The 23,244-nt window shown below is 39.2% G+C and overlaps 1 protein-coding gene across 4 annotated transcripts in view; it reads left to right on the top strand.

Moving 5' to 3' along the window:
• The window catches only part of LOC139946618 (KICSTOR complex protein SZT2-like), a 77,660-nt gene that overhangs the window by 40,592 nt on the left and 13,824 nt on the right, over positions 1 to 23,244 (top strand). Inside the window, exons 33-48 of one of the 4 annotated variants that reach the window (XM_071944336.1) lie at positions 726 to 1,740; positions 2,571 to 2,715; positions 3,155 to 3,245; positions 3,929 to 4,058; positions 4,295 to 4,447; positions 5,192 to 5,291; positions 5,747 to 5,844; positions 6,186 to 6,259; positions 6,915 to 7,175; positions 8,868 to 9,129; positions 9,997 to 10,176; positions 10,625 to 10,831; positions 11,437 to 11,549; positions 16,407 to 16,469; positions 18,669 to 18,713; positions 22,347 to 22,505. In XM_071944336.1, coding sequence (XP_071800437.1) covers positions 726 to 1,740; positions 2,571 to 2,715; positions 3,155 to 3,245; positions 3,929 to 4,058; positions 4,295 to 4,447; positions 5,192 to 5,291; positions 5,747 to 5,844; positions 6,186 to 6,259; positions 6,915 to 7,175; positions 8,868 to 9,129; positions 9,997 to 10,176; positions 10,625 to 10,831; positions 11,437 to 11,549; positions 16,407 to 16,469; positions 18,669 to 18,713; positions 22,347 to 22,505 — 3,096 coding nt within the window. The remainder of the gene's footprint in view (positions 1 to 725; positions 1,741 to 2,570; positions 2,716 to 3,154; positions 3,246 to 3,928; positions 4,059 to 4,294; positions 4,448 to 5,191; positions 5,292 to 5,746; positions 5,845 to 6,185; positions 6,260 to 6,914; positions 7,176 to 8,867; positions 9,130 to 9,996; positions 10,177 to 10,624; positions 10,832 to 11,436; positions 11,550 to 16,406; positions 16,470 to 18,668; positions 18,714 to 22,346; positions 22,506 to 23,244) is intronic. The other 3 variants (XM_071944338.1, XM_071944337.1, XM_071944339.1) reach the window with 3 other exon arrangements.

The raw sequence follows: 23,244 nt of genomic DNA, 5'->3' as shown, positions 1-23,244 counted from the left end.
ATGGAATTCCACCTTTGACCTTTCACTTGCATTAACATATTTCAAGCACATGTACATGTACATGTTTGTTGTAAACCTTTAAAGTGAAAGTGAAAGGTATGTGACAAACAAGCGGGACCAGAGTGAAGGCCTCATTGGCCCAGAGAAAATGGCCCAAAAGCTTGGAATTTTGATTATTTATTATTCATAACAATCCAGATTTAAATAGGGGACTTTAAAAAGAAAGCATACTTGCTTTTTTTGGTGGGGGGGGCGGGGGGGGGGAGTTGGGGATTGTGAAGAGAAAGAGAATTAGGATGCTTTTTTTTCTTGCTCTTGTGAATTAAAAAAGTATCTTCCCAAAAAAGTATTTAAAAACCACTCAGTATATACCGGTTGTACTTTATGTAGTTCCCTTACCAATATCCATTTCACCAAACTTTGTGAGGACAAACAAAATCAAAAATCAAACTAAATCGGACTAAAAATGTTTATCTTTATAATAATGTAACTGATACATGTATACGCATTTTTATTAATTTATCTTTTCTTATTTAAAATTCTTAACATTTAAACAAAAACATTTATCTGTAAATCTAAAAATCTGCATTGGAACTTTGCAAAGACGATGCAGCGAAAGCACAAGACACTTCAGTATTTGCTGTGGTTGAAGTGGGTTTATTTTGAGGCCTGAGTATAGTCAGTGAATAAGTTTAACAAAATTGTGTTCTCCATTTTGTGTGTAGGACCTGAAGAAGTTGGATATCCCAGGATATGAACTGAACAAGGTCGGCCATTACTACCATCTGATGTATGATCAAACCCACGTAGAGAATGTAATGCGCAACCACGCCATCCAGAGCGCCCTCGAGAACCTCGGAGAGCAAGAGCCTCATCGATTGATGAAGGATGCGTCAGCGTCATTCACCACCAAGAAGGGGAGGTTCCCATCTATGACTGTCATCTGTACTCCACCCTCACCATGTAAAGCAGTCAGAGCTCAAACTGATCAGGGTCACAAAGGTCATGGTGAGCTCAGTAAGAGTTCAAAGGTTACAGAAGAGGGCAGAACAGATGAGGAGGTTTCTGGAAGCAGTGATAGCTCCATACAGGTGCTATCAGAGGAGCATGATGTAGAGACACCAAGTGCTAGCACGGCTGACCTGAACGCACAGCCAGAACAAAACAATGCTGTTCAGATCGTTCTAAGCAGCACACATGCCTCTCCTGAAGGGCAAAGTGGAGTGGAGCAACAATTCCCACCAATCAAGGAGGAAGAGGATGCAGAAGAAGGCCTTCGAAGAAACAGTACAAGCTTTGTTGTTTTGTCGTCCACTAGTAACACTCTAGGAGACACACAAATCCCAGAGTTGGACGAGGCCGATGGTGACATTCAGACAGTAAGTGAGGTCTTCGGGGGAAAGGAAGCACTTAGTCAGAGCTCTGCTTCAAGCACTAGTACAACAATCACAATAAACAAATCAGATTCAGGAACTCTGCTTGATGAGGAAGCTGAACCACCCTCAGACATTCCAAGCATGTCTCAATCAACCTCAACGGAGCCCTCGGAGAACCTCAAGGATGAACTGGCTCCTCAAGAAGGTAGTTCAACTCTTACTACCAGCCTGGAGAGATTATCTAGTCACAGTTCAGAATCTGATGTTGCTGTTCAGGGTAAAAGATTCACATTAGCGTCAAGTGGACCTCCTAGCTCTCAAATCAGCTACACTGGAAGTCTGAATGATAACGATGATGAAGAAGGTATGGTTTGTAGAAATTTTGTGAAGACATTTTTTCTTTAATAATATTTGTACAGTTTTGGCAAACTTTTGATGCAAAACTTCTGATGAAGTTCTCAAGAAAATAAACTTGACAAAAAAAATTACCTTAAGTTAGTTTCAAACAGTCAAAAACAATCAGAAGAGGTTATGGTTAACAGAGCGTTTTTATAAAGCAAATTTGTTATTAGTTTAGAACATTTTTTCGCAGTATCTGCAAACTGGCATGGCAAGACTTCTGATAAATTTCTCAAGAGAATAGAATTGACAAAAAGTTGACCTGGTACATCTAGAACGATATTAAAAATATAAATATGAAATAAAAATATTGTTTTCGTTTCAACATGTCTAGACAGCTTTGCAAATTAGTAAGCAAATGCAAATCTTATTCAACGAAATCACTGGGTTTGCAACTCTTATCCAATGAAATCACTGGGTTTGCAACTCTTATCCAATTAAATCACTGGGTTTGCAACTCTTATCCAATGAAATCACTGGGTTTGCAACTCCTATCCAATGAAATTACTGGGTTTGCAACTTTTATCCAATGAAATCACTGGGTTTGTAAGGCCAGTGCCTTTCTTTGGGGACCAGTCTAAGAGTGAACTTAACTTGACCTGTTTCTCCATGTTTTCTTCTAAGGATATGAAGGAGGGTCGAGTGACCTGGTATTCAAATGCAAAGCAATGAAATCACTGAGTTTGCAACTCTTATCCAATGAAATCACTGGGTTTGTAAGGCCAGTGCCTTTCTTTGGGGACCAGTCTAAGAGTGATATTTAACTGGGTATACTCCTCTTTGTTTTCTTCTTAGGATATGAAGGAGGGTCAAGTGACCTAGAACCGGATGATTCCCAAGAGCTGATCAATGAGCAGACAAGACGTCGTCATCTTATGCCTGATTTCTGGCTCATCTTAAGAATACATACAGACAAAGTGGAGACATTCTTCCATTCAAGGTTTGACATCAAGTATCTAACTGGTTTCCAACTTGTTAGATGATCTGCAAACTTGAAACAACCATCTTAAGTTCCAGATCCTTTCATGTCATTCCCAGTTCATGTTTTGACAAATTACAGGATTGTTGTTATAAACATGTTTTAGTTTTAATCTGAAAGCCCACTCATTTTTTTCATGCCAGTTCTAATCCTTCAGAGAAATATTTCCCTCTGAAAGTTCACTGATTCTAAAGTTCATACCAGTATCAATCCTCCACAGAGATATTTCCATCTAAAAGCTCACTGATTCTAAAGTTCATACCAGTACCAATCCTACAGAGAAATATTTCCATCTGAAATCTCACGGATCCTAAAGCTCATACTACAGTCTTAGTAGAAATCCTCCAAACAATTGGTTTTAATTCCTGATACATCATGATTTGTTTTGTTTTCTTCGCAGAGATCCGAGTGAATCTGATGGTGAAATTGGTGAGCAGCTGTATCAGCGAGTTATTGAGGCAATCAGAAGTACATGCAGGATCGTCAATCAGGTTGGTAACAAGTATCCCGGTCATGACACTTAAGGCCGAGTCACACTACAGCGATCACGAAAATGATAATGATCACAACGCAAAGAGAATGCATTCTATTGGTGAATGCTCCACGGATAATACCCACACGCTCATTCAACCAATCGAGGGTGTGCATTGTTAACGTTCTTGTTTTCGTTCTCGATATCGAGGCCAGTGTGACTGGGCCTTTGTACAACTTGTATCTAGTATCCAGTATCCTTTAATCTTGTATAACCTCTAAACTTCTACTCTTATTTATAATAATTCTTTGGTTTAAGCATATACTCCTGTTTGATTCTTTCGATCTTATACTTGCTTGTTACATATTCCAAAGAGTAGGAATTCATGGGGCGATAGGTCAGTGTCGCATGCTAGACCCACTCTCTGGATTGACTTACCACAACAAATATGTGATAATTCTAGTGTTGAAACTACATCCGTATGGACTGTAAAGGGGGTAACCCTGTGTCAGCCCAGGATTACTTTGAAACGATTAGGTTGAAAACTTACTTGCATGCACATTCACCATTAATTTTCTATGTTACGTCACTCACTTTAGAACTTACTTGTACAATATGGCTTTTTTGTAATTGTTTTCTGTCTGACTTTCCTCTTTCCTTTCTGTGTGAGTGTTCTCTCTAATGATTATGTTGTCTTTGCAGAGGCTATTGCTGCAAGATCTTAACAAGACCCGCTCCTGCAAGTCCATCCTCTTAGGCGAGAGTGAGGAAGACATTTGGCAAAGTGATGATCCAGTCCGGTCTAGGGTGAACAAGCCATCTCTGGATGATGGTCAGTATAGACAAAATATTTCTGACCCTCAGGCCAAATATAACCAACAAATGTTAAGCGTCCTGCCTTTTTTGAACCCCTTCTCTTTTTGATAAGTGTGCTGTGTTCTTTTATGTGCGATACACAACACATGATACCTTTACGGCTTTACATCCCAACTGCTTTACGTCCCATCCTGATTATGCTTCTTAAGAAGATAGTTTAACTACTAATACATGTTTCTTGTTGTTTATCAGATGGGAATGACGTGGACAATGCCCAGAAAGGTTACCTGTTTGCTGCGATGACCTTTGAAGCCGGCCATTTTGCCTGTGATCCTGTGTGGTATACACACTTCCCTATTCACTCTAGGCTATACACTGGACATAGAGGAAGCATGGCATCAACAGGTATTTAGCTATATCATTATAAATCCAACAATGCAAATGCTAATAACAGGATCGCTGTGGTGCTTGCTTTACTTATTTTATGTCTTTGGACAATACAATCTAACAAGCAGAGGCTTTCCAGGGAAGGGCAAAAGTGAAAAAAAAACTGTCATCAAATAAGATGTGCCCTTCCTGACCTACTGCTCTTTTCTCCGCAACTAGATGCTTTGTTCAGATGAAACTTTCAAATGTGGCTTTTATTGTATCTTTCTTTATAATTTTGGCTACAAATCAGCAACAATAATAATAATATTTATGAAGCGCCTTTTACAAAAGTTTCAAAGCCGCTGTACAAGAGCATTTACGAACAATGGTGTTGTGTATGAAAAAGGCTTTGGTGCATACGATTGCCAATAATGGGTTGTATACTCCCCAGGGAGCTGAGGAAGACTAAAGGGACGTTATAGACCCATTAACCAGGGCACTAATGTTAAGCGCATTCAAACGATTATTATGAAATGCGCTACATAAAAAGTTTGAAACTTTGCATGGTGGAAATACGATATGGAAAGGTTTGCTGTACCACCATGTTATGACTATCTCTAAATGAGTTGGGGTGGTTCTGAAAAGAACTGTTGGTTAACTAACAAAAAATTGTTATTATTATTATTATTAATTATAATAACTTGGCATAAATGCAAATGTACAAAAGGTCATGCTGAGTGATTAATGACAACTGTCTATTGTGTGATTTGCTTCTCACAGGTATGCAGGCTTTAGTCTCAGCACTAAGTGCCTTCGCTGTTCTTAACCGTAGGAATATGTTTGTCTTTAGAGAGAAGTCAGAGGCTGTCTTCTATCTCAGGTAAAGAATTTGTATTTAATGGCACTGGACACTATTGGTAATTACTCAAAGTAATGTTTAGCATGTTGTTGGTTGATCACACAAATCATTAAACGCACTGGACACTATTGGTAATTACTCAGAATAATGTTTAGCATAAAAACTTTCTTGGTATAACGGTATAATGGAGATCTGTTGATAGTATACATGTAAAATATTGTGAGAAACGGCTCTCTCTGAAGTATTGTAGTTTTTGAGTAAACAGGAATTTCTCACTTAGATATTTAAAGACTTTAGGCCTGAAGCCTTTTATGAAGCATCTGAAAACACATCAATTTGTGCAACGAGGGCTGTTTTTTCTGTCATTATTCTCTTGCAACTTCAATGAACAATTGACTCAAAATTTTCACAGATTTCTTATTGTATGCACATGTTGGGTTACACAAATAATGAATTTGTTCTTGTTTTGTTTGTAGGTTGTTTGAGAGCACTGTAGTAAGTCACTCGTCCACAGTGTCCAGAGTGAGTTCAACCACCGATACAGGACACCAACAAGAGCCTGGTTCCCAACCCAGTAAGTCAACCCAATACATCCATCTTCCTCAGTCATTTGGGCTTGCTCAGAACTAGGTAAACAATTTACCTGTTAAGTCTGCTGCCAGTTAGCATTCTGAAATCTCCCATTATTCCATGCATGTGGAATTGTTGTGGCCGAGCAGTTAATTAAGAGCACCCAATTCAAACTTGTTGGTAGATACGTGAGCTGTATAAGACTTCAATATTATTATTATTATTAAACACAGCTATTGAATGAGGACCATATAACTTTAAAAAAATAATCCTGAATTCATTAACAAACAGCAAACATTTATTGAAAATAAAGTAAGTTATTTTGGTGTTTATTTTTGTCATCAGTGAGTCGAGCTACGTCCATACAGTCTCTGAACACACTCACCATGGGATCAGTGTTTGAGGATGAGGCTTCAGTGGTAAGTTTTACTTTAATAGAAGTAATAGTCTACTTGCCACAGATAGAGTTTGTTCTTCAGAGAACGCTTTCTATATTCTACTACTGTTCGGGAGACTTCTCAGTTCTGGAAAAAACTGTGCTACTTTTGAACTAGTACCTGGACGGATGGTATAGAAAATTGGCTGTGACTACTACTTTAACTTATAGGATCGTTGTTAACTGCACTACGGAGTGAGTACTTAAACTGGTCTCAACGTTTCGACTAACTTGCTCTAGTCATCGTCAGAAGATACACTCATGGTGTTACCGCAAACCAAATAAATATTGATACCTGAACATGCAATGCCTCAAATCATAAAAATTATACAAATTTATATTTGGGTTGCGGTAACGCCATGTCTATGTCTACTTGACGGGTAGTTACCGCAAACCAAATATTGATACCTCACCAGCAATGCCTCAAATCCCATGTAATAATGAAGTAAACTTATACAATGCCTCCTTAAAGACACTCAAGGGCGCTACACAGAGATACAACTACAAGGCCAAATACATTTGTAGTATTTTTTTTGTTGGGGTGTTTTATTCACAACATTACTTTTCCAATTATTTTGTTACAAAAACTACAAAAGCTTCTTGATTTGTGTGTATTTTTTTCTTCTTTTAAAACTCAGAGTCACTCTCCTGATCCAAGACGATACAGTGTCGCAGACTCTGGTATCGATACAATGTCTACTCTATCCAGAGCCACTGGACCAGGGCGGACTGAGCACACCATCAAGCTAGAGGTTCACGGTGTAGATCCTCCAGGTCTGGAGATCAGAGAAGACTTAGTGGAGTTACTCACCAACCGACTCGCTGAGTCTACTCTTGATGCTATTACACTCATGCTGAATAGGAATCCAATGTGTAAGCTAACACCAAGTGATGTACAGGTAGGTACCTTGGTTAGACTGGAGGACTTGTTATCTTACTAGGGTTCGAATCCTACTAGGCTAACCGCTGATTGCACAATGACTAGAACAAGTATTGTCTTCACCGTGGTCCAGTGGTTAGCCTGCATGACTTGCAATCACAAGATAGTGGGTTCGAATTCAACCAGACTAACCGCTGATTGCACAATGACTAGAACAAGTATTGTCTTCACCGTGGTCCAGTGGTTAGCCTGCATGACTTGCAATCACAAGATAGTGGGTTCGAATTCAACCAGACTAACCGCTGATTGCACAATGACTAGAACAAGTATTGTCTTCACCGTGGTCCAGTGGTTAGCCTGCATGACTTGCAATCACAAGATAGTGGGTTCGAATTCAACCAGACTAACCGCTGATTGCACAATGACTAGAACAAGTATTGTCTTCACCGTGGTCCAGTGGTTAGCCTGCATGACTTGCAATCACAAGATAGTGGGTTCGAATTCAACCAGACTAACCGCTGATTGCACAATGACTAGAACAAGTATTGTCTTCACCGTGGTCCAGTGGTTAGCCTGCATGACTTGCAATCACAAGATAGTGGATTCGAATTCAACCAGACTAACCGCTGATTGCACAATGACTAGAACAAGTATTGTCTTCACCGTGGTCCAGTGGTTAGCCTGCATGACTTGCAATCACAAGATAGTGGATTCGAATTCAACCAGACTAACCGCTGATTGCACAATGACTAGAACAAGTATTGTCTTCACCGTGGTCCAGTGGTTAGCCTGCATGACTTGCAATCACAAGGTTGGTGGTTTGAATCCTACTAGGCTAACCGCTGATTGCACAATGACTAGAACAAGTATTGTCATCACCGTGGTCCAGTGGTTAGCCCGCATGACTTGCAATCACAAGGTTGGTGGTTCGAATCCTACTAGGCTAACCGCTGATTGCACACTTACTAGAACAAGTATTGTCTTCACCGTGGTTTAGTGGTTGACTGCATGACTTTCAATCACAAGGTTGTGGGTTCGAATCCCCCAAGCTAACAGTGGTCCAGTGGTTATACTGCAGGACTTGCAATCCTACTAGGGTTCGAATTGTTCCATGCTAACCACTGATTGCACAATGACTAGAACAAGTATTGTCTTCACTGTGGTCCAGTGGTTAGCCTGCAGGGCTTGCAATCACAAAGTTGTGGGTTTGAATCCTATCAAAGCTAACCGCTGATTTGACAATGACTAGAAGAAATATTTTGTCTAATTACTGAATCACAGTTTCTTGATTTGTGCAGGTCATAATCATAGATGATAAATCAAAGTTTGTATGACAGAGATTGGCTGTTGCCAGCTTTGCAGTTATATCCCCTTGTGGGAGTTTACTGAGTTTTCCATTTTACTCCAACCTGAGCCAAATTTCATAGAGGCGCTTAAGCTGAAAAAAAATTGCTTAAAAAGTTTCTGCTAAGCAAAAAAGAGCAGGATACCAGTGACAAATTGCACAAGTAACATGGTATTTTGGCTTACCACCTTATTGTGGTAAGCATAATTTTGTTGTGTGTATGCTTAGCTAGATTTTGTGCTTAAGCACCTCTATGAAATTATGATCTGAGCTGTCTGTTGCCAAGCAATGCTCCTATGTTTTTAGTTCATCTCGCCATCTTCTGTTTTTTGATTCCCTCTTTTTCTTGTTCTTGTCTTTCATTAGTTCATTCAGCCTCCATTGAAGCCCCCTACAGAGACTGTTCACTTCAAGATTCCACAGTCAGCCATGCAACATCTCTACTCTCTAGCCTTCTATCTCGGTCAGAATCTTAGGCAGTTTCTCCACACGCCCAAGTACAGCAGCAACAGATCGGAAGATCATTTCCAAGACCGTACTGTGGCTGGTACTGAGAGAGACAAAGGGATTGAGCTCCCGGATAACGAAGTTTATCTGTACAACCGTCACCAGAGGGCAGGACGCACAGGTAAACAAGAGTGAAACATTAACAAAGAAATAATTCTTTGATATTTCAAAATAAGCCTTTAAGTTTTAGTTTATTTGGGGTGGTGTTCTCGAACTGTGATGGCTCTCTGTAGGGTTCTGTCCTGCGTTGCTATCCATAGCTCTGCTGTCTCCAGTCTGCTGTCTTTCTTCAAAGCATCTACATGTAAGTTGGTAAATTTTGTTCTACCACATTTTCTGCGTCCATGTTTTGGTTCCCAGTGAATGAGTTTCGATGCAGACTCCTTGCTTCTATTACAGTGCCAAGCACATTTCATTCATCGTTCTCTGATCTTATAAACTCAATCTAGGCAAGTCTTCATACAGCTCTGCGTTTGTCGATCGCTGTTCCCAGTCAACATTAAAGGGACACATTGCCTTGGATCGGTCGAGTTGGTCCATGAAAAGCATTTGAAACCATTTGTTATGAAATGCATTTGGTTAGAAAGATGTTTTATAAGTAGAATATAATGATCCACACAAGTATTCCTTGAAATTGCGTTGGTTTTCTTTTACTTTGTGAAGTAACACGGTCGGCCATTTTATGGAGGCAAAAACTTGACTCCACTGAATGGCGTGCTGTATTAGTTCACAACGTATAAAGAAAACCATGCAATTTCTACGCATATTTGTGTGGATCAAATTATAGTGTACTTTTAAAACATCTTTCTAACCGTATGCATTTCATAACAAACAGTTTCAAACGCTTTTCATGGATCAACTGGACCGATCGAAGGCAACGACCGTTCCAAGGCAACGGACCCTTTAAGGACAGGCCGTAACAGGGGTTCTATGTTCAGTGTTCTCTGTTCTTTGTCCTCGTAATAAAAAATTGTGTTATTTCTTACAGGGATTGGTCTTGCCTGTATTTCTATGGGTTTAGTGGATGGTCGTGGTAACCCAGTCACCATACTCAGCTGCCCCAGACCTTCTCCAATGGCTCATATTAATCATCTAGACACTGGAGAGTTTGTCGCCCTCACACACACTGAGAGATATTATGCAAATCTTGAGTCGCCTAAGAAACCAGGTAAGATTCCAACCCTGGTGAAGGGTTGTCCATTGCTTTCCTGCTCTTTTTCCCAACAAAAATGGTTGTCCATTTCTTTCCTGCTCTTTTTACCAACAAAAATGTATATCTTCTACTAGTACTTTCTCATTTTCCTTTATAGACTTTTTACCAAAGTTTTGTTTAGTGTCTGTCTTTTCCATTCTAATCCAGATTTCCTGCTCTTTTTCCCAACACGCACCTCACATATTGCACGCACCTCACATATGGCGACTGTGCCATGCTCACCATTTTGGTGGTCAATATTTCTATGTGTAAACGCCGCGTTGCCTAAAATGCGCACTTCACTAAATAACGCACAGTGACATTGCCAACCAAAAGGAGCATCCAAAATTATTTTAGTGATAACTTCAGGTGAATTGGGTCAATATAAAATCCAGTTATTATTATTATTTTGTAATTTCTGTAGGGCCCACAGCTCTGATTCAATTCCTCATCTGGCAACGAGGTAACGTGGATCTTCCGCACCTGACAAACCGCCTCATGAGGGCAGTACAACACTCCCTTTGTGATGTCATGATGGAGTATAGGATCCTGACCGCACCCATGGGTGTGGTCTCTCAGGATTGCATCCAAGGCCTCACCCCATTTGCATCTCCGGTTAAGGGTGTAGAGAGTAAGTTTTCCAACCAGGGCTCACATGGCCATGTCGCACGAGGCAACTTTTACAGGCAACTTTGAGGCAACCAACTGCAGTGCATGCTACAGGACCACTTTGGTAGCACATGAGTCATTTTCATGTCTTACAATCCCACGAATAATATGTGAAAATTCAAATGTGAATGGATTCTCTTCTTGGAGATTGCCTGAAACTGGTTGCCTGTAAATTGCCTTGTGTGACATGACCCTTAGAACCAACATTACTTTGTCCACGTATGCGCCATGTTTCTAGAACTGCTCAGCAAATAAACAGTCATTCGTGAGCCACTCGTGAACCAGCTTTGTGAACCTCAATGCCCTGTGAGCGCAGAGATGGTTCTTGTGATTGATTTAGCCAAGTAGTGCAATATATGTTGCACAGGCTGTATACTCCCTAGGAAGCTGAGATGGTTTCAGGAATAATTTAAGGCCCAGGGACCAGGGTAATGATGTTGGAGTGCTTCAAGAAGCCGTTTGGGCGTGAAAAGCGTGGTATAAAAAAGATAATTATAATTAATATTATTAAATTGGGCACAATTCTCTTGTAACATTGGATGATTTTGATGTATTTACTTGTCACAGGGAATGGGAATAACCCAATGGACATTGTCCCTTCCAAGGGAGTTAGACAACTCTTCAGGGATTCAAGCGAAGAGAAGAGGGACAAAGACCAATCATCACCAGTCAGCATCAAGGTAATTCATTCATATTGACCGCTAGTTGTTTATTTGTAGTTTTATCTGCTGTGAAGTTTTTAGATTCCCTTTATGTAGAGATCAAGCTGCTTTAAAGATGATGAATGTTATACTAAATGATTGCTTGGGTCATAAAATGTTCAAGTCCATCCCTTTCTATTTGCCTTGAAAATCCCAATTACCAATTGTCTCTTGTATCAATTTGTGAAGCACTAGACGCAAAAAAACTGCTTAGTTTATTCATTGCTTAACATAATTTTTGATCCATTAGGAGATTTGACAGCTGTAGATAATAATGCCTAACACCTCCAGAAGAAAGTCTCTAAGCATTCGGAAAAACTAAGTAATATTTGATGAATTGAAAAGGAATGTTCTGAAAAGCTTCTTGAAACGTGAGATGGTGGTTGCTTGTTTGATGTGTAGAGGGAGATTGTTCCGTAAAATGTGGTCCAGCAAACTGAAACTACATTCAATGTATGTTTTGGTGGCAATATTTGAAAGTGTTGTGGCCGAGCGGTTAAGAACACAGAAATTCAAACTCTGGTGTTTCTATTCAGCAGAGTGTGGGTTCGAGTCCCAGTCTTGACTCTTATGTCCTTAAGCAAGACACTTAACCATTGCTTCGTTCTTCGGACGGGACGTAAAGCCGTGTGTGTGTAACGCATGTAAAAGAACCCAGTGCACTAATGGAAAAGAGAATGGGTTCGCCCAGGTGTTCTTGGTTTGATTGACTGCATAATGCTCGACAGCACCTTGAAAAACCATTAGGCGGTGCTTTATAGGAATAGGTCTCATACTTAACATCGTAGCTCCAAATACCTTGCAGGAAAAAATACTGTGCGCTTTGACGCGGCCAGTAGGGGTGTGATAAAGCGCTATATAAGAACCCAGTATTATTATTATTTGGAATGACTTGTTTTGACTTGACTTGTTTCCCTCCTCCAATCACAGAGGTCCTTGTCTATGGGAGAAGCTCCCATGTTCTTTGCTAGCGACATTAGACAATTCATGAGACGTATTCAAAAGGTTTGCCTCCAAACTCTAACGCATCCCAAGCCTTGTACTAAAACCACATTGCTCGATCAGAGGGAATAACCAAACTTGCATTTTCTGAAGTGGATAACAACAATTTTTGTCTGATTATACATGAAATACAAAAATTAATTATGTATTGAGGAAGCAACTTTATAAAACCTTAGAGGTTAAACAAAATATTGGAAAACAAATTCTCTGTACAGAAAACGCAATTTTAGTTAAGGGGGACTTTTGGACCTTAAGGCACATTATCAGTTACACAAGATCAAACTGCGATCAAAGAATATTTGTCATGACAGACTCTTTTTAATCATCTTAATAGATGGAATTTTGCATCGGGATAAAGAATACTAATTTTGGTATTTCCCAACTACACCGATGTGTGTAAGCCCTGTATACTCAGTACTTTGCACTGTATACTCAGTATTTTCCTGAGCTCTGTGAAAGAAATCACAGGCATATTACTCGGGTGGCATTCGAACCCACAACCTTTGCAATTCTAGAGCAGCGTCTTTGTTACCATCTAGACCACCGAGATTGCCCGGTAGTAGCTAGAGGCAGTTTGAATTTGATATTTCAGCAGCGGGTACGGCAATGATTTAATAGATGGAAATTTGCATTGGGAATAAAGAATTTAATCAAATCAATTCAATTCTGATGTAGGTCTGCTCAGCATACTGTAATAACCTAGCAAATGCAACAGCCTGGTTTTGTTGACAAAATTCTTACAACACTCTGTAGTGGTCTGTATTGGGGGCATGTAAGGCAACATTTTTGCCATGTTTTTTTAATCGCAGTTTGATCGTTTTACACCCGTTTCAGTCAGACAGACCCTCCAGAGTCACGCCGAACCAAATTCTGAATTAATACATGAAAAGTTTAACCTCTGAAACAGTTAGGAGCGACTGACTCTGGAGCGTCTTGGTTTCAGAGATCGATCTTGCCATGAGCCGAGCCAAAGTAAATGTTCGCCTTGGCCTAGAGTAGCTCCTTATCTATTTGGTTCGGCACGTCTCTAAAGCACTGGTCTGAAACGGGTGTTCAGTCTGCCTGACAGCATGCATCTGCTTCATTGCTACAACATTATTGAGCAAGCTCTGACACATCTCTCGTGGTCTATCATTGGTCTATGGTTGACAACTAGGGCCAATTATTTCAGCTCGACTTAGCCACAGAGTTATGTTCTTACATCGCCCCATAAAACAGAATGCCTGCCTGTCACAGTCAAACATTGGATTCTGTGCCTACTGTGCTACCATAAAATGCAGAATTCTGTGCTAACATGTATTGGGAAATCTTAGAATTCTGTGCCCACATGTACCAGTAACACATTGGATTCTGCTCTCACAATGTTTTACTAAATGTAGAATTTGCTTTCATGTCCTGGGAAGAAAAAAAAAATCGGTGGCTCTACAATGCATGTCCCATACAATTCAGATTTCTGTGTTAAACAGTGCCATGAAATTGGCCCCAATGCACACAGTGTGAATGCAACTAATTGAAGTTTAGGTTTAAGACTTTTGCAAGAATGTGGCTCCTAACAAGGGCAGGCCTGGAATTTCATCTTTGAGAGGGCAAGGCCATTTTCATTTTGCAAAGGGCACTTCCACTAGAAGATGTTAAAGTCTATGTGAATTTGGTTAAGGGGCACAAAGACAGGGGCGACCATGGATGACATCCCCCATGTTCTTCCAGGCCTACAAGGACAAGGTTTAGTAAATATGGATGCCCTTGACTTAAAGCCAAAGAGATTACATCAACAAGTTATCAAATTCCCTGCATTGCATGGTTTTCATACACAAAGAACCAACTGTTAGCAAAGGAAGAAAGCGCCCTCAAGAGTTTGGTTGCTGTCATTTGAACAAATTTGACAAATCATCATTAACTAAACAGGGTTTAGCTGAAATAAATCAAACAATAGCAATGTCAAAGCTTGCTCAATGCTTTTCCTCAAGACGCTATGCCTCGTTTAACCATTGCGCTTTAACACTTCCACCCAAAAGTAGGTAGAGCAGACTTTGGTCAGCAGAGGGAGCCCTTCATATGTTGGCGTTATTACACAACTATCGTTTTGAATCAATTTAGTTTTAGAGTAAAGATTGGTTACAAGAGTTGGTGAAAGGAAATAAAATTGATCAGTTATTGGCTATTTACCTCTCGCCTGGTTTGTGCTTCCTCGATTTTGATATATGGATTTGGTTTATCTTCGTACTTTTGGGTCTACTTTGTGGAGAAGGTTTTTTATTAGACATCAAAGACTGTTCTGGCATGATAAATTCACCTTAATTGAAAGTCTTGGTGTAAGAAGTTCTTTTGGTTGAGTTTTAGAAAACCATGCGCTCTCATCAACACTGCATACACGTTGCGACAATTCCACCAATAGAGGGCGTTCTGTGGAAGCCATGAGCTGGTTAGTTTGTGTGATGGTGACGGAGGTTTCCCAATACTTCCTTTGTTAATTGCGGTTGTAATTTAAAACTTTTTGTTTTACAGGATGATAGCATTGATGAATTATGTAATTCATTTTTTCTGTGCACTTTGTGTGTGTTATGACACACTACTTCTCCCATTGACCCAGGTCTTTAAGGACCTGGTAGCCGCCCGATCTACATTTTAAATCTATGCGTCAGTAGAGAGCATAAACTAACATAGCCATGTGCTGCACTACATCGCATTAATAATAGGGAATTCCCCCTATCTTAAACAAGAAAGCAACTAATCCAAAGAGGCAGAAAACACTTTGACAACATCAAACTAAATCAATGATTTGGAAGAAAATACAATTGTTTACTATTTTTAGGATGTTGGAGTCCCTCTTGTCTCTCAGATGCTTTCTCCATAATCCTTGAAAACAAAAAATTCACCAAAATTGAATGTTTCAATCAGCACTTTCAAATATCAACAGCAAAATCCATTAAGAAAGAGTGACAGAATACTTGATGGTGACACACAAAAACAAAACACCCCAAAACCACCTTAAAACTGTCTGTGGTGTAGTGTATTGAGAAAGCCAAGATCTTTATGAAACTTGTAAGCTGAAACAAATACTCTGCTTACTTCTTGGAATTATTATTTTTTATGTAAGCTAAACTAAAAAATGCTTAAATTTCCTGCAAGCTTTGCTTATTATACCAGCGAATGAAGTTTGTTTCTATCTATGCCTGTGCTTCTTGCAAGTATCTTGTGCTTTTCGCAAGCATCTTGTTTGGCTTTGTTTTCCTTTTTTGTAAAAGTATTTTTCACAGAATGATTTAAAACCCAAATACTTCAAGTGCAAACAAAAATCAGATTTTATTTTTTTTAATTGTGGGGTGATGTTGTGATTGGGGATTATTTTTTCTCAAATTGTTCACTCAAATTGTTTTTTTTTTTTTTTTTTTACCTTTCAGTGTTTTGTTTTTTAAAGATCAAGTTCTTGCATGAAATGAACAAATACAATTAAACAGAAGGAAAAGAGATGTGGCCGACACAATGCTGCAACACTATAAGGTTTGGGTAAATTTGTGTGTATACACCCAAACCAAACAGTACACTCCTATCACGTACCCCATACCTCACAAAGGCTCATGATATGTTTTTAACTTCTAGCTCCAATTATTTTGAGAATGTTACCTTTTTTCATATTTGCATCTGCATTATAAAGAGAACTTGATACTGCACTATACAATTTCTCACTCCATAGAGTACCTTACTGTATGCTCACTCATTGCACTTGATTCAATTTTGATATGGACAAACATTTTATTTTATTTTATTTGATCAATAGAGTTTTTTTGTTTTTTTTTGTCTTTTGTCTGTTGCTTTTTTTATTCTGCACTTTAGCACTATCCAAAGTCAGCTAATATTCCGCCAGTGCATTCCTCATCGTCCCAAAGCCAAGGAAAGGTAAAGAAGAAACTGCTAACTCCCCCCCCCCTTAAAAAGCTTTTGCTGCCATCTTTTGTTGTAAAAGCTTTGCAGTGTTTTATGTGTGCAGGGCCCAAATTTCATATGCTTAGAATGAAATTTCTTCCTTGATAAAAACAGGATTACCAACCAAATTTCCACCTGATTTTCAGGATAAGCAAACAACAGCTGAATACTAGTAACAAGCAATATATAAGAAACAGAAATTTGGTTGGTAATTCTGTATTTATCAAGGAAGAAATTTCATGCTAAGCAAATTTTTGAAATTGGGCCCTGATCTTTACCAAATGGCAGCCATGTGTTGAAAGTTTTTTTCCCCCTCAGTACGTGGTGCCAGAGCTGTATATGGAGAGAGTTGTGACATGGAGTGACCTGTTTTCTTTGGTCACATGGTTGCTGGATGATATTTTTCAGTCCAATTGCAGCACAACCATAGAAATAGAACTAGGAAAACGCAGAGTGCTACACTGCGATTTCGTTGTGAGGCTACTTTTATCAATGCGCGTAGCTATTTGTTTTGCTATACAGTAGGCGTCATGAAAATTGACCAATGAAAACACGGAGAAACGATCTGTGTGCGCTCATGTGATGATCATTTTACCATACATGCATGTCACGTGGTGCGATAAGCCGCGTCCACAGACGACACACTGGTTGGTCGAGGTCAGCGTTCTCCAGGTTCTATTTCTATGAGCACAACTCGTTTTCCAGTCTAGCACCCTGTGTGCACAGAAAAAAGCTTCTAAATGCAAGCTGTTGCAACTCTCTCAATACACAGCCTTGTATGGCACACTACAAACTAAAAAGATCAATAACAAGAAGCAACTATACCTAATAACGTTGAGGGTCGACCATGTGTAAAATCTCTTTTGGGAGGAGTTTCGGCTCTGAAAAGTGCCGTTGTAGTCTCAACATTTTGAGCAGTATATTCTGATCTCCCTTCACAATGTTTGGAGCAGTATATTCTGATCTCCCTTCTCAATGTTTGGAGCAGTGTATTCTGATCTCCCTTCACAATGTTTGGAGCAGTATATTCTGATCTCCCTTCACAATGTTTGGAGCAGTATATTCTGATCTCCCTTCTCAATGTTTGGAGCGGTATATTCTGATCTCCCTTCTCAATGTTTGGAGCAGTATATTCTGATCTCCCTTCTCAATGTTTGGAGCAGTATATTCTGATCTCCCTTCTCAATGTTTGGAGCAGTATATTCTGATCACCCTTCACAATGTTTGGAGCAGTATATTCTGATCTCCCTTCTCAATGTTTGGAGCAGTATATTCTGATCTCCCTTCTCAATGTTTGGAGCAGTATATTCTGATCTCCCTTCTCAATGTTTGGAGCAGTATATTCTGATCTCCCTTCACAATCTTTGGAGCAGTATATTCTGATCTCCCTTCTCAATGTTTGGAGCAGTATATTCTGATCTCCCTTCTCAATGTTTGGAGCAGTATATTCTGATCTCCCTTCTCAATGTTTGGAGCAGTATATTCTGATCTCCCTTCTCAATGTTTGGAGCAGTATATTCTGATCTCCCTTCTCAATGTTTGGAGCAGTATATTCTGATCTCCCTTCTCAATGTTTGGAGCAGTATATTCTGATCTCCCTTCTCAATGTTTGGAGCAGTATATTCTGATCTCCCTTCACAATGTTTGGAGCAGTATATTCTGATCTCCCTTCTCAATGTTTGGAGCAGTATATTCTGATCTCCCTTCTCAATGTTTGGAGCAGTATATTCTGATCTCCCTCCAGGAGGATGAGTATACTTCTCCAAATGTCAAGACCACACAACAGGTCTTCTCAGAGCCAATACTCTTCCAAAAAGAGATTTTACACATGGTTGTTCCTGCAAGTATTTTTTAGTTTCTTTAACTATAATAAACAAGTAAACTCACAGACAAGTACTGGAGATTTCCTTTTAAACAAAAGATCACAGGAAATCTCAGCTTATGTTCCAGAGATTTTTAATAGCACTGTTCTTTCTCTTTTCAAGCACATTAAAACGAAATAGACAATTAGCATTTTTGTTTTTGCTAAAATTAAACATTCCACTTCTGAAATTTCTCTTCAACTTGTAATTCTTGTTGTATAATTTTGTGTTAGTTTTTGTTTCATGCTTTGCTTTCAGTTGAACTGTTTATAAACCATTTTCGTTTGCCACATTTTGTTACTTCTTTCAGTCCTCTGGCTCATTCTCTCCACCTGCTTTGACGAAATGGCTCAAGGTATTAAAAAAAGGCATGCTTCGTAAAGTTTATAAAGTCACCTTTGTACTAATTGCACCAGTTTCAATTCAGTTTGTTCAGCACTTTTAGTAACTGGGTGTTTTGTAGGGTACTAACTCTTTGATATAATTCTTTATAAGTATCGTTTGAAAAGAGTGTTGCATTTCTTTGTGTTGAGTTTTAAGGAGTCTGTAGGAAATGGTGTGATATTAGCTAAGAAGACTTCATTAATAATGTACTGACTTCATAAACTTCTCACCTTTCCTAAAGACAACATGGGTAGATGGGTAGATTTATTGACAGTTTTTTATTTACATGGGTTTGTTCCAGATTCATAACATGGTCATCTTGGATATAATCACGTTAGTTGTGCACGATGGAAACAAATCATCAATATAAACTTGCACCATAAGATCAAATCTCTTTTTGAGGCGGTGTTTGCTCTGAGAAGAGTTGGTTAAGTTTTGGATGCTTAAACCAGTACTGCTATGTTCAGATGCTTGCTAAAGTGTAAACCTAAACTGGTTTAACTTTATGAGCAGTTGGGAGGGGAGGGGGGTTGCGGTCGTAAACATGAAGCTAGTTTATCTTTGGGTTTAACAGGTCACACGGCACAGTGACCAACCACAACAACATCCGCTACATGCGTGTACAAAAGACACACTCTTTCACAATTTGTTGCTTTTTATGCACATGTCTTTGGTCACCAGTCACTGGTGAGGACTTAAACTGGACTTGGTTAACTTGATTCTGTCTACACACCATGCTAAAAGATAACACGGGCGTGGTTTAGTGTTAAACCACCCTCACTGGCCAATTTAACTCATTCAGGTTCCACTCGACTTGGTTAAAGTATAAAGAGCGTTCAGACAAATGAAGTTAAACCTGAATGTAGGCCTACTGAATTTATTTCAATAGTTTTACTTGAAACATGATATCATCAACCATATAAAGAAAGATATAGACAACATAGGGCTAGAAAGCTGAGTTGGTAGAGCGCCGGCGTGTTAATGCAGAGGTCAGTGGTTCAAATCCCGCTCTAGTCAATTTGTCTTTGTTCAACCCCAAACCATCAACCATAAGCAGAAGCAGAAGCAATGTACTAACAAAAAGCTATTTCATTCATGTAATCGTTCCACCAAACATTGTCCCATCGAACCTCTCCCTAAAGCATTCCCAGCATCTTGGCCCCCTATCACCGACCTCATTTACACGTGTTGCAATCACCATGGTATTAACAAACCATCAGCATGAACTTTTTCTTTCAGGAACTTGCTCTTTTTTATTACTTATTATCGGCAAGAAACAGACTATCATTAAATCCCATGTGTATTTAAACCTGTTATCCTCAGCGTGTGTCACCAGGTCCCACTCCAGAAAGCCCCTTTACAGCTTTCTTCTCATATTGGTCCTCTCACCACCAGGTAACCTTTGACCTTTAGTAACCTCTGACCTTCAACATTTGAGTCAATTTCACCAAAGCATGCTGGGACGGAGGGATTTCTTTTTCCCATTGTACCTTTCACCATTGATTACAAACTGACAAACCTGTCATAATTAATTTTGTTTATACATGACCAATGTAGAAAAGAATTAGCTGTGCTGAACCAGTAAAGTGATAAAGTCTGCCATTTTTTTGACGGCAGCAAATTTGAAAGTGTGGAGAGTTATGTTGTTTTACTGGAGTATAGATTTCGTTCAACGAATAGGCATTATATTTACCTACAAATAGACTTGTTTAATTCCTATAGTAGGTCTACACAATCAAACTGGGGACCTGTAACAAAACAGGACAATAGGGTCCATGGTTTGGGAAAGGTCCACAGTTGGAAAACGTGTACAAAACCAAAGGGAGCTTTTGGAAAAAAGTTACACAAAATTTAACAATCGGAGGTCCACGGTTGCAGGCGCATACAAGCTTGTAAAAGTGTTGAGTAGTGTAAATGCAAACACCTGACATAGAACTTTAGTTTCCTGTTCATTTATGTAGAACCTTGCAAAACTTTTATTCCTTGATCTGATCTATTTCACAAGATGATGTCGAAAGACGCAATTGTAGTCACTCGGATGCAAAATGAAACTTGTCCATATTTATCCTAACAACAACAAGGTGTTGGACTGCCTAGTATTTTTGGCCTGATTGTGTAGTTTTGGACATGAACAAAAGAGAAAGGTCTGAAGTTTGGAAGGTGAAGGGAAAGTTTGCAGGATTGATACCTTATACCTCAAAATGTTATTTCAAAACTCGCGAGAGATTCCTCGAGAGTCTGGCTACGCGCATCTGCACTCATATTTGCTACAGCATGTAAAGCGGCAACCGCTTAGTACATTTTAAAGATTTTTCTATCAACCGTCGATGTGATATTTCACACATAAAATTTGTTTAAACTGTCTTCACAAAAAAGATTTCTCCATACTACATAGATACCTTGTATACTCTTCAAGCTTGTCAACAACGCTGTTTTATTTATGCTCTACTTTCATCATCAGTGAATAATCATTATTATTTCTTTTAAACCAAAAGGAATCTGCTCATTCATCAAGGTTGCTGTGAAACATTTTTCTGGACTAATTTCCCCATCTCCCTTCCCCACATTCCTTTACCCTCGTCCTTTTAACAACTTCTTCTGACATTCCTTCCCAATTATTTTCCCTATTTGTTCTATTTGTTATGTCACATCAAATGGATTTCATGTTCCATTTGGTTTTGATTTTACCAAAAAGCTATCCATCAAAATGTTCTTCCGTAGTTTGTTTCAATCTCCAAGCGACAGATCATGAAACTCACAAGAAGTATAGAAGAACCTTTGTTCACAAAACAAGTGATCTTGTACATTCCGGGACCTTTCTAGACGGCAAAATACTGCAACTTCACTGGTCTATGGGAAACTATATTTTGTTTCATAATTTCTACACAAATTCGAGAGTTGTAAAAATAACAGCTGAGCAGGTTTTTATACGTGCAGCTTTTCTTCAAATCAAAAGTTATAAGGAGCCCAGGCTCTGTTGCTCTTTTGTAAAAAATTTTATGTCACAGGTTGCATGGTCTAAACAAGATGTGAAAAAGAGATATTTTAAAGTCTGCATTTTACTTAACTATGAATTTAATTGTAAAGAATCACAATTTGCATAAATTACTGGAGCATGAACATTACGACTAACTAGGCCGTTAAATCAAAGGTTCCTGACTGTTACGAATATGCTTAACTTAACATCAATTTATCTCAGTGCTCCAGTTTCAACCACGCCTTCAGTGCCCCCATCCTTAATAACCCATGTTTTCTACACCATGCCAAGTCAACACCACGCCAAACTCCAACATCCATTCCTCATACCAACTGAATGTGCGTGTCTCATTGCCAGGTAGATTGTTTTTTTAAGAGAATTGTCTTGCTATATACATGTAGTCTACTAACGCGGAGTATATTATCAGATTTCCTTAGACTTCTCAGTTCTGAAAAGAGCTGTCCTGCTTTTTAACTACCTTGTCTGAAGGTAGAAAATCTGCCGAGACCACTTTATTTCTACCTGGCAAGTAGACACACACATGATGTTACCGCAAACCAAATATATATTGATACCTTACCATGCAATGCCTCACATCCAATATACATCTTTTCATCTTCACTCCAGCGTTCTCATTCTGTCTCATCGTCGGGAGCAAACACCATTGAGAGTTCCTCCCGCATCCGCAAACAGCTGAGTCAGGAACAGAAGGAGGATCGGGGTTGCTCATCTGGATCTCAACCTTCCACCCCGGTCAAGAGTAAAAATAAAGACCCGAGTCCAAGGGTTTGTAGAGTCCTCATTTCAACTCAATTTATCTGGTTTAATTATGGCCCTTCCACCGCGATCAAGAGTAAAAATAAAGACTCGAGTCCAAGAGTTTGTAGAGTCTTCGTTTCAAACTCAATTTATCTGGTTTAGTTATGGCCCTTCCACCCCGGTCAAGAGTAAAAATAAAGACCCGAGTCCAAGGGTTTGTAGAGTCTTCATTTCAAACTCAATTTATCTGGTTTTAATTAATGCCCCTCCACCCCGGTCAAGAGTAAAAATACAGACCCGAGTCCAAGGGTTTGTAGAGTCTTCATTTCAACTCAATTTATCTGGTTTAGTTATGGCCCTTCCACCGCGATCAAGAGTAAAAATAAAGACCCGAGTCCAAGGGTTTGTAGAGTCTTCATTTCAAACTCAATTTATCTGGTTTTAATTAATGCCCCTCCACCCCGGTCAAGAGTCAAAGGGTTTGTGTTTCTTTTTTTACTATCACTGACTTAAAGTTAAAGATCTGTGAAAGTCTTGTTTTGAAATGTTGAGTTTTACTTTGTGACATAGTGACTTTATTGTCCTTCCTGGATGAATGCTACCTCAATATCCACATAAGTCTGCGTGGGTTCACTCTCATATCATAAAGCTTTGTAGTTGCTGACATCTCAAAGTAATGCATTGGTTAATTGGATATTGTGCCGGCTATGAGACTATGTACATAGCACCACCCTTTCTAGCAGCCTGTATGATGTAACTATGAGAC

Source organism: Asterias amurensis, chromosome 13, assembly GCF_032118995.1.
Source record: "Asterias amurensis chromosome 13, ASM3211899v1".
In the NCBI taxonomy this organism is placed as follows: domain Eukaryota; kingdom Metazoa; phylum Echinodermata; class Asteroidea; order Forcipulatida; family Asteriidae; genus Asterias; species Asterias amurensis.
The sequence above is the reverse complement of the archived record's forward strand: the minus strand, read 5'-3'. Positions and strand labels throughout refer to the sequence as shown.